Source organism: Jaculus jaculus, chromosome 17 (assembly GCF_020740685.1).
Source record: "Jaculus jaculus isolate mJacJac1 chromosome 17, mJacJac1.mat.Y.cur, whole genome shotgun sequence".
Lineage (NCBI taxonomy): Eukaryota > Metazoa > Chordata > Mammalia > Rodentia > Dipodidae > Jaculus > Jaculus jaculus.
The window spans coordinates 63821362-63833374 of record NC_059118.1 but is presented as its reverse complement, the minus strand read 5'-3'; the positions used below and the strand labels follow the sequence as shown (position 1 = coordinate 63833374).

The 12013-nt window shown below is 43.8% G+C and overlaps 1 protein-coding gene across 1 annotated transcript in view; it reads left to right on the top strand.

The window, feature by feature from the left end:
- Positions 1–12013, top strand: part of Ly86 (lymphocyte antigen 86) — a 78389-nt gene that overhangs the window by 30963 nt on the left and 35413 nt on the right. Inside the window, exons 3-4 of the mRNA XM_045136376.1 lie at positions 7531–7617; positions 8788–8916. Of these exons, the coding sequence (XP_044992311.1) occupies positions 7531–7617; positions 8788–8916 (216 nt within the window). The remainder of the gene's footprint in view (positions 1–7530; positions 7618–8787; positions 8917–12013) is intronic.

Here is a 12013-nt window from a genome sequence, read left to right as displayed (position 1 = left end):
GCTCAAGGGACAGATAAGATAATCGTGGTCTGGGTAGGAGGATTCTACCTGAAGCTCCCGAAACCCTCATAAATTCTACAAAGCATAGGAAATGATTTGCTAAGAGATTTATTAGGAATATCTATAAAATGGTTTCAACTTTGAACCTGGAATGATAAATCTAGATTTATCATGGCATATCCAAACACTTGCCTAGATAAGATTGTACACCCAAGAGAGGCAAAAAATACCCAAATGACTTATAACAGTGGCTTTCAAATGAAGTGGGGTAGTTGAATCACTTAGGGAGTGTTCAAAAATCTCACATTAAAATCAGAATGAGGCCAGGTGTGGTGGCACACGCCTTTAATCCCAGCACCTGGGAGGCAGAGGTAGGAGGATCGCTGTGAATTGGAGGCCACCCTGAGACCACATAGTGAATTCCAGGTCAGCCTGAGCTGAGCTGCCGTGAAACCCTACCTCAAAAAAACAGCAAAAATCAGAATGACTGGGATGTGATGCCGAAACTGCACTTTCACAGTGCTGCTCAAGCGATTCCAGCATGCAGGCTTATTTAAGAAGCGGTGACGGGCTGCTCCTCACTGCAGGGTCATGTCCAGAGCAATCTTAGTGTCCCCTTACCAGGGAATACATCCCAAGACCACCAAGTGCATGGGAAACCATAGAACATGCTGAATCCTATGTAAACCATATTTCCTTCTTACCATAGATCTTAGTAGTATTAGCATGTGACATGTGATTTTTCGTTTTCAAGGTAGGGTCTCACTCTAGCTCAGGCAGACCTGGAATTCACTCTGTAGTCTCAGGGTGGTCTCGACCTCATGGCGATCCTCCTACCTCTGCCTCCTGAGTGCTGGGATTAAAGGTGTGTGCCACCACACCCGGACTATTTATTTATTTTAAATATTTTTATTTCTTTGTACCCAGAGAGAATGGGTGCACCAGGACCTCTAGCCACTGCAAGCAAACTCCATACACATGTGCCACTTTGTGCATCTGATGTTTTATGTAGATACTTGGGAATTAAACCAGGTTCTTAGGCTTTGTAGGCAAGTGCTTGAGCTGGTAAGCTATCTCTCCAGCCCTGCATTTTATTTTATTTTATTTTATTTTATTTTATTTTTCTTTTATTTATTTGTTTGTTTGGTTGGTTGGTTTTTCAAGGTAAGGTCTCACTGTGGCCCAGGCTGACCTGGAATTCACTCTGTAGCCTCAGGGTGGCCTTGAACTCATGGCGATCCTCCTACCTCTGCCTCTCGAGTGCTAGGATTAAAGATGTGCACCACCATGCCCGGCGCATGTGTTTCTTTATTGAGAATTTTTATCTTTTCACCTTCTGCATATCTGAATTTCCACGTTGCTACCCTTGGGCTCCACTGTGGCCACAGTTATTTCAAGTAACAGTGACTCAAACACAGACCCTGCAACGCTGGGACAGTTCTTATGACCAGATAGCCGTGAAGGGATGGGTTGTGTACACACTGTGGATACACAAGACAGAGATGATCCACCTCCAGGGTGATGCCTTCAGGTTTCATTACAGTTCTCAGAAATGGCACCAATTTAAAACTTACCTATTGGATATTTTGAAATGTTTTCCATTCAATACTTATGGCAGTTCTTGACCATAGGCAATGAAAACCGCAGCTGGGGCTAGAGAGATTGCTCAGTGGTTACAGGTGCTTGCTTGCCAAGCCTGCTAGCCCAAGTTCGATCCACCAGTAGCCACATAAAGCCAGATGCACAAAGTGGCACATGTTCCTGGAGTTTGTTTGTAGGGGCAGGAGGCCTTGGTGAACTCATTCCCACCTCCCTCTCTGCTTGCAAATACGTAAAAAAGAAAAAGAAATCTGGAAGGCAAAACTTCAGGCAAGGAGGGAACACTGAGTTAGACTACAAGCTATCACCTCGCCAGCTGGTAGAAGCCAAATTTAAGTTATTCTAACTGAATGAATCCAGAGGTCAAAGGGGCCATGCACATATGCCTATCTTTTGTGTCAATAAAAAGGCTGTTATTAAAGAACTTAATTGATCCTATAATTGGAAGCAAATAAGTGAGAGCTCCAGAATTTTCCACCAGCAATCTAAACTTATCTCCACACTCAAAAGCATACCCGCCTCTGTTACCCAGCAGCCTGCAAGGAGCACTTAATCCCTCACTTGACAAACAAGACATATTCCATCCTGGCAGTGTTAATTCCATTTTTATTGCAGTTGATATCAAGAGCCATAGTTATGCATCTGCATATCTCAGTTGAAAACACATCACATGTACAGCTGGGAATGTATGAGTCGGTTTCCTATAAAATGCTGGCAGAAGAGCCTTGAATGGGAGTAGGAGTTCTATTATTTGGGGGGAAAAAGACCTATTGAGGCCTTGCTGTGTGACTCTATATTAATGAGATTTGATAGGAGGGTAAAAGAGAAGCTCATAAAAAATACCAAAAAACAACAACAACAACAAAAAAAAAAACATAAGCAGAATACACCCACCACACTGTAAGTTATTTCTTTGTCTAAAAAGGCAGTGAGCCAAGGAGAATACACGGCTGATTCAAAAACAAAAGGAATGAATGTTAATTTTGTGTCACAATAGCAATGAATTTCTTGGAATGGTGTTTCACCAATGCCTTATGCATCATCTTTGTGGATAGGTGTTCAATGACCTTGGAATGTTATTCTATGAATTCATACAAGAATATTAAAACCCTTGTTGAAACACAGGCATACGAGAAAACAAACTTTTGGATCAATACACAACAAGATCCAAATCATAAATACTACAAGTGTGCAGAGTTGGGAGCCAGCCTGAAGGACAATGTCTAAAGGTCTGCTTGCTTTTGTTTGGAAAGAATGCTCAAAGACTCAAAGGGATGCCTACCACACCTGACCTCTAATCATCAGCTGCTCAAGAATACTCCATACCAAGTACCAAAGAAAATGTCCTCACTATTTTTAAGAAAAGTTGAAACCAGGCTGGGGAAATGGCCTAGCGGTTAAGGTGTTTGCCTGCGAATCCTCAAAATCCCAGTTCGATTCCCCAGGACCCACATTGGCCAGATGCACAAGGGGCACATGCGTCTAGAGTTCATTTGCAGTGGCTGGAGGCTCTGGCACACACATTCTCTCTTTCTTGCTATCTGCCTCTTTCTTGCTCTCTCTCAAATAAATAAATAAAATATTAAAAGAAAAGTTGGTGCCCTTGTAGCTTCACAGGAAGTCTGGCCAAGTATGCAAAGCAGATTAGCTATCATTGGCCTCATACCCAGACCTCCCAGGAAATTGTTGGCACCCATGAAAGAAACTGGAAATAAAAGCTCAGTTGCCTAATGCCTTCTGCTGCCATCAAATTTACTGACCTTTTGGCCTTTCCATCTGCTTTATCCAACCAACTGATATCATTAGGCATGTCCACTGAAGTAGACATTGGTTATTGGAATATCTAAATAGGACATAGCTCCTAGCCTCTCCTGGCTTACACCCTGGAATAATCTAAGGGAACAGCAATGGAGTCATAACTTCCACACTGATGAGGGAAAATAAAGGTATTTTGAAAACAGAACAGGCCATGGAAGGCCAGAGTAGGGCTGGACAAGGAAACTCAATAGCATCTGGAGAGTTATAATGAAGCTGGAGGGAAGGCCCAGATGGCAGGAGAGAAACCAAGGAAGAAGCATTCCAGAACAGCAGACCTTGTATTCCATGGCCGTGTTCACTTCGCTTCTCAGTTCAGTCGCCACTCGACCCTGAAGTGCCGGAGGAGACCCCACTGTTCTGCCAGCCAGAGGGCACCACCTCTCCTAAAGCCTCCAGTTTCCTTGTTTAGAATACCCACAGCCAGATGTTCTGACTCTGATAGGATACCCTCAATTGCTTCCTCCACTGTACAAGGAGAACTTACTTAGAAATCATAACGCACTATCTCTTACTTTGGTAGGTGGTCCTGAGGCATTTGTAATATAGATAAAACCAGGAGGAAGTGTTAGCTGTTTTTCTCATTGTAATGGGAAAATGCCCGGCAAAAGCAACTTGATGCAGGCCATGCTTATTTTGACCGGCGTAGTTGGGAGTATCATCCGACCTGGTGGGGGAGGCAAGAGGTGGAAGCTGGGGCAGCTGGCCAGATCACATAAGCAGCCAAGAAGCAGAGAGACAAAAGCCAGTGTTCAGCTCACTTTTGCCTTTTTGCTCAGGACCCCAGCCCATGGAGTGGCATCCTCCACATTCAAGGTGGGTTTTCCCACCTCTTTAAACCTCGCTGGAAACTCCTCACAGAAACTTTCAGAGTCGTTGTCCCCTGTACTATAAATCCCATCGAGTTGACAATGGATTAAGAATCATAAATTGGACTTTTTTTCAACTTCATGCCCAAACATATCACTGTTCAATCAAAACATTCTACCCTGGCCCCTGAAGTCTCATTTTTAATCTCATAATGTGAAAAAGATTTAGTTCATCTCTAAACATTTCCAGAATCTTAACAGTTCCAAAATTGCTGAAAGTGGAAGTGCAGTCTCTCCTGACGCTGGGCAATCTCTTGACTGCAAGTCCCTGTGAAACTCAGGCACTTACAATGGCACCAAATAAACATTCCCATTCCAAAAGGAGGGCCAGAATAAGGAAGATTAAAAGAGCCAGAACAGGAACCCAGCAGGGCAAACCCCAAGTCCCGCAGCTCCAGGACTGGTATCTGGGGCTCTTGTTGGCATCATGTAGGTTCTCCTAGCCTTGGGTCAGCCCACCCCACCAGACCCCCCCACGTGCCGCATGGGTTGCCTCTCTCTTGGGCCAGTTCCACTCCATGCCTGAGGCTTTCCTTGTCAGACGTCCCAGTCCTGGCTTCTCTTGACAGCCTGTGATCTCAACTGAAACCTGGGGCTCACCTTCACAACTTCATGCCGGGGCTTGTCATGGGCTTCTGTGAAAGGAATCTGACCCTGACCTCACTGTGTGGCTTCCCAGGCTTTATGGGACCTTGGTCCAAACCCCTGTGAACCACAACCTGGGCATTTGGCATGCATGCTAAAACAGCACCATGTGGATAATGCTGCCAAAGACAGCTTCCAGCTTGAAATGTGGTCTCCTCTACTTCTCCCACAGCTGATGGGGGTCTCTGTGAACCTTAGCAACTGTCCCTGCACTGTGGTTTGAATGTGAACTGTGTCGCCATGAGCTATTACGTTTGAACACTTGGTCCCCAGATGTTGGCGCTGTTTGGGAAGGTCGTGGAACCTTTAGGAGGTGGAGCCTGGCTGGAGGAAGTGCGTCACTGGGGGCGGGCCTTGAGGGTTATAGCTTAGCTCCACTTCTGTTCATCATCTGCTTCCTGGCTGTGGATGTGATGTGACCAGCCTGCCTCCTGCTCCAGCCACCGTGAATGGACTGGACCCCTGGAATTATGAGCCAACATAAACCCTTTCCTTCCTTAAGCTGCCTCTTGTGAGGTATCTGTTCACAGCAACTACTGCTGTTTTCCAGCATGGAACCCCTTGAGTGATATTCTCAGTTCAATCATTTCAACTAACGTGTGTGTGTGTGTGTGTGTGTGTGTGTGTGTGTGTACACGTGCACATGCATATGTATATATGCATTTATATGCATGTGTGTGCAGGCATGCATATACATGTGTGCATGTGGAGGCCAGAGGTCACTATCAGGCGTCTTCTTCAGTTGCTTTCCACCTTATTTTTAAGTCAGGGTCTTGACTGAACTGGAGCTCACCAAAGTGACTAGATTAGCTAGCCATCAAGCTTAAGGGATCCTCCTATCTCTGCTGCTCCTGCACATAGATTATCGGCATGTGTCACCACACTTAACTTTTACCTGGATGCTGGGAATCCAAACTCAAGTCTTTAGGCTTACACAGATAAGCACTTGACTGGCCAAGCGACACCCCCAGCCCTCAAGGCACCTTTTCTATTGTCCCAGTGAAAAGTGTATTAAACTTGATCATGTTCTTTTCCTTACCAAACTTCACATTTTTAATGTCTTTCTGCTTCACTTGATGATCTCTCTCTCTTTCTCTCTTTCTGTGTGTGTGTGTGTGTGTGTGTGTGTGTGTGTGCTTCTGTCTGTCTGTCTGTCTCACTGTAAACCTAGATAAGAGCAGTACCCATGGTATTACCTGAATGCTGTGATGTCTTGAAATTTCCTTCCATCAAGAAAGGTCAATCCTTTACTTGTTAATTCCGCCTCACTCAAATTCTTAGGATATGAAACTAAGACAACCAGATTCAACCAAACAGAGCTAAAGTATTTGTAATATATTATATTTTCACTGAACATGTAGAGACTTTTCTCCCTGCCATTGTTCTTTGGACAGTGCACAGTAGCAATGATTTAGATGGCATTGTATCTTATCAGTCATTATAAGCAATCTAGAGATGTCTTAAAATATACAGGAGGATATATTTGCAAATATATGCAGATATACTGTTATGTCAGTAACTTGAGCATCTCTGGATTGTTTTCCACTGGCAGAAGAGGGGGGACCCTGGATTGGTTCTCTACTGGTACTGAAGAGACTGCACATATTTACACAGTAAAAAGTTCTTTCACTACAACTGGATGGTGAATTCAGAGAAGCAAAAGACAAATATTTTTCAGGGCATCAGGGGAGACTTCACAAAGAAGATAATGAATGAAGAGTGTCTAGAATAGGTAAACATACAAGCCAATCAGAGGTAGGGGAAATTTACTGGGTGTGTGTGTCCTCACTCAGTCTCAAAGACTGAAGGATGGATTTATGATGTGCAGTGCTGTTGTTGTGAAACTGAACTTTATCCTGATTCACAGATGAGCCACTGGAGCCAATTGAATAAGCAAAACTTGTGTGTCAAGTATATTATCATTACATCTCCTATGGTGTGTAACAGAATACTTAGCATATAATCAAACACTTGGAGAAAAAACTTATTGAGTAGGATGGGATGGGATGAAGCAGAATTACAAAGATGGATCTTAACTTTGAATATCTGCATACATCTTAATACATCTATCTTAATTACAATAATTTATACAATCAGTAGGCAATTTTAAGAACAGGGATTCAAGATCTAAAAGAATTTAAACAATGAGCCAGGATAGTATGTTGTGCATATACTTATAATCTCAGCACTCAGGAGGCTGAGGTAGGAGAGTTGCCGTGAGTTCAAAGCTAGCCTGGGCTACAAAGTGAGTTGCAGGTCAGCATAAGATGGAGTGAGACCCTGCTTCAAAAAAGAAGCATAGTGATAAAACTTGAATGACAAAATTGTTAACAAGTAAAGATGTAAACCAAACATCAAAACCACCATTACTCCATGGACTGAGAATCTGTCTTCAGGGTGGAGGTGACACTGATTTTGGATGGACTGGAAGGCGTTGATGAAAATGTCACAGACATCTTTTTAAAGTATTGGGCAATATGTTTTCGAATAAACTTTAGTGACTCCTGTAAAAATCATAAATATAACTGGCATGTGTTTTACGTATGAATTTACAGAGCATACAGTATACTCATGACTAATCTCCGGGTTTCCTCTCTGACAGATCCCCTACAGGATTTTGGCCTTTCTATTGACCAGTGTTCCAAACACTTACAATCAAATCTCAACATTAGATTTGGAGTCATTCTGAGTAAGTAGAAATGATTACCTTGAGGTCAAGCATAGCCAGGCAGCAACCCTGATTCGTTTATATTATGTATCACAACTGGGTGTACCACTGGGTATATCTGTCTCTTCCTGGAGAGAGCCCCAACTCCATCTTCATTTCCCATCTTCTCACTAATTGAGCCCCATTCTCATTGAGTGCTGAGCTTTCATACCAAAAAGACTCCAGACACTCACTTGGATGCTGTAAGCACCTGAAATTAGCATAGCCAGCAAAAAACCAAATATTCCAAGAGCAAGAATTGATGAGTGCATAATCTCCCATGTAGCCTTGCTTGCGGCCTGGGCCACAAGCAAACCTGAGACCAATCACCAGCACCGTGGTTATTTGTTATTAGTTTGTGTTATTTGTATTAGTTTGTTTCCCAAATAGCTAACATGAGTTCTCACACTTTGGCCCAGGCAAAGAGGAGGTGCAAAATATTTCTCTCCACCCCATCTGGTCACTCTCTGATTGTTCTGTGTTTGATCATAACATCAAAATTAACCAACATACTTGCTATAGCTACTAAAATATCATTTTATAAAACAGTTTTTATTAAAACCACAACAGAAGGATTCAGTAAGATTAGTGTGTGGAATAATTCCAGTGAAATAGACAAAAAAAAAAAAAAAAAAAAAAAAACATTCCCAGAGACCAGGAACTCTGACATGACTGGATATTTCTGGAACTTTACACTATCTCAACTTGCAGCATGTGAAGAAATGCTTTGGGTGGGAGAGGAAGAGAAAAAAGAGGAATAGATGAAACACAAACAGGAGAAATGGAGAAAGGAACAAAAGGAAATGGAAGCTGCCAACAGAAATCCCTGGAGCTCCCTGAGCATCCATGGACAGTAGCAGCAGAGGAAGTGTGCAGGCTTGACCACGCCTGCTGCTATCCTGGAAAATAAATAACATTATGGACCTGAGAGGTTCTGGAATCAGACATGACAATGAGGGACCAGAGGATTGGGGCTGGGAAGAATAGCCAAGGAGCTACCTTGCCCCACACAGGTAAAGTTTAAGTTGTCTCATTTTGGCAAGAGAATAAGAAAACTGGTCCCCACTTCCAGAAGCCTAATGGCAATGAACATGTTATGAGAGCTCTGCTGTACAGAGATTCAGGATACTGAAGTTGTGCTTCTCTCTTTAGAGGAGGACATCAGAGAGCTATTTCTTGACATAGCTCTTGTCATGAAAGGTTCTTATGTCCTGAACTTCTCCTATCCCATCTGCGAGGAAGACCTGCCCAAGTTTTCTTTCTGTGGAAGAAGGAAAGGAGGTAAGCCGTTTGCCTGGCACCCGAGATCAGAGCCCGGGCTCCCCCTCTCACCCCACTCATCAGACCCAGTGCATAAAAATAGCAAGCAAGCCCGCACTGAAGGCTACAGGGCTGTGTGCGTGGCAGGATGAAGCAGTAGCAGAGATGATTTCAGCAAGATTGTGACCTGGGGTAGCAGCCGCTTATTAAAAAGGCTGAGGCAGAAAGAACCAATAGCTGCCAAATATCCATGGGGATTCATTGTGGTTCTGAGTTTCCTCTCAAGGACCTTGAGCGGAAGGTCTCTTCCATTCAGCAACAGATCTGAAAAAGAACATGAAATGGAGCTTCGTAAAGCTTCTGCTATTCCTACCAGGGCGATTGGCTCCCAGGGGCATCAGGTCACTGAGCTCAGTATAGAGAAGCAGAAATCCCATTGCACGATCTCTCCTTTCTCTAACCTGCTTCTACTGTTGGAGTGCAGGAAAGCCCAATGGCCTGCCACCACCTCTTAGTTTCATGGCTAAGTAACATCCCAGTGTGTACGGGCCACATTTTTTTTAACTCATCTATAGATGGTCATCTAGGTTGATTCTGAAGCTTGTGTCCTTTAATGCCCAAAGTGCTTCATAAATTTGAATTTCTTGCTTCTCTAGACCCATCTTGCCCCACATCCTATATGCAACCTCAACAAAAAGTTGAGCTCTGGCCACAGCTTGCATGATAACTAACACGCATGATGCTCTTCAACTGAAGGTTAACAAACACACACGATGCTGTTCAGATGGTCCCTTTGCCTGTAATGCCCATTGTCTGCTGTATAGATTTAACTCAGTAATCCAAACGCAGACAAGTCATTTGCTTTGAATAATGACCAAAGCCAGGGAAGGATACAAGGGATGGGAGATGAGACATGCTGGTTAGTGGGTGAGCTGGATAGAAAGAAGAGCTTCTAATTTTCTACCCACAGCAGGATGACTGTTGGGCAAAGGTTCATGGTTCCTACTTTGCTATAGCTCCTCCTTCAACTGCAGTTGTATTTGTGGATGTCTGTGTGTGTTATGATACATATTTCTTTTGAAAAAAGTTTTATTTTCAGCAGAGGGAGAGAGGCAAAAGGACAGGACAGGGCCTTTTGCCACTGCAAACAAACTCCAGATACATATACTACTTTGTGCATTACATGGGTCCTGGGGATTTGAACCTGGGCCATCAGGCTTCATAAGCAAGTGCCTTTAATCAATGTGCCATCTCTTTAGCCCCACTTTGTACTTCTCAAAGGCAGGAATATTCCTGGCACTCTGTTTCTGCAGACATATCAAAGAGCTGTCACACAGTACAAAGGCGGTCAGCTTTGCTGAGCTTACGTGTGGGCCGATGGCTCCATATAGGATGCCAGTCCACATCTAGCGTGGAGTCCAGTGATGTTTCTGCATCACATGGGCACACAAGGCTCATCAAATGCTGGCACAGAGGAAATGTTCTTAGTCCTACATGCTGAAGGAAGCCTTACTACTTATGCTTCTGCGCCTGGCTTTAATAGAATTAATAAAACAAGAGAAATATTGTTCCATCAAACAGCTTGGGGTACCCCAGTCAGCTTAGCAGCTCTCTTTATTTGCACGCTGGGCAGCAGCCCACAGCTATTTACGTACTTTATTGCTAGGCGGACAATGACCGCAGAGACAGCCTGAGATCCTGGCACTTGGGGAACTGCCAGGAAATTTCAGATAGGGTGAAATAAACAGAAAAGTGGCATGCAAATGCTGAACAAATAATTATGTAAATGGAATAATGCAGAGAAATTAAAATCTTAATTTCAGAGGCTTCTCGGGTTGCTGCATTCTTAACCTAGCACAGGAACGATCCTTTGACAATGTGATTAACACTGTGACCCGAAGGAGGGATGACACCTGGGAGAACGGGACTCATCCAGCCCAAGCACAGTCTGCCGTGGCTTGTCACGCCCGAGCCGGGTCCCACGGGGGCTGGCAGCTCTTCCTGGTAGACTAGAAGCAGGTCTCTGCGTCCGCTGTGCCTGTCTGCTGTCAGCTGCCGTGGAATTCTTTGGCGTAATTTCCACACAAATTTCATATCTCTAGCTATTGCTCTGCAAGCCAGAAAATAATAATAATAATAATTACCAAATGAGCCAGGTTTGGCGAGGCTACAGGGATAAACAGTATCACCTTTTCTTCTGCCCCTCCTTCAGTGAACTCTATGGCCTTTGGATCCAAAGCCAGGTGAGGCTCTGAGCATCACCATTAACGCTGTGATTGGCAGTAGGCGGAGTGAGGGGAGAGGAGTCACGCCCGCAGACATCCATTAAAGGGAGTTAAGGATGTCATTGTTTAGCCAAACTAAGTACTTACAATATGCTATGATTTGATTTTATTTTTTTATGCGTGAAGGCAGAGGAGTATATTTCCCAGGGACCGAAGTTGGGATGGCTGACCAAAGTAACTTCAGTGTTAAGCTGAGATTTTGCTGTTGTTTTGTAGTGCTCATAGCTGGGGGGAGGGTCGAGTGAGCAAGCAGGCAGCTGGCTTACAGTAGCAAGGTGTGACAGTTAGCTTGTGATGTCTATGTGACTCAAAACTACTTTTCAAAACATACATATGAATCGACCTGCATATGAGTCATGTATGTAGCTGGGTCACCCTCACCAGGAGCTGTTCTGCTGTATTTCAGTCTAAACTGTCCATCCCTCTGATCACCCCTCTAGGTACTCCCGAGACAGTTCTCTCTTTGGGATTTTTTAAAAAATATTTTATTTTGTTATTTATTTGGCAGAGAAAGAGGGAGAGAGAGAGAGAGAATTGGCATGTCTGGGTCTCCAGCCACTGCAGACAAACTCCAGACATATGTGCCCCCTTGTGCATCTGGCTAACATGGGTCCTAGGGAATCAAACCTGGGTCCTTTGGCTTTGCAGACAAATGCTTTAACCACTAAGCCATCCTTCCATCCCTCTTTGGGAATTTTTTTCATCTACTAACAAAGATAAGTTCCTCAACAGATAACTCTTTTTTTTATTATTGACAACTTCCATAAGTGTAAACAATATCACATGGTAATTACCTTCCTCCCCTCCCCACTTTCCCCTTTGAAACTCCACTC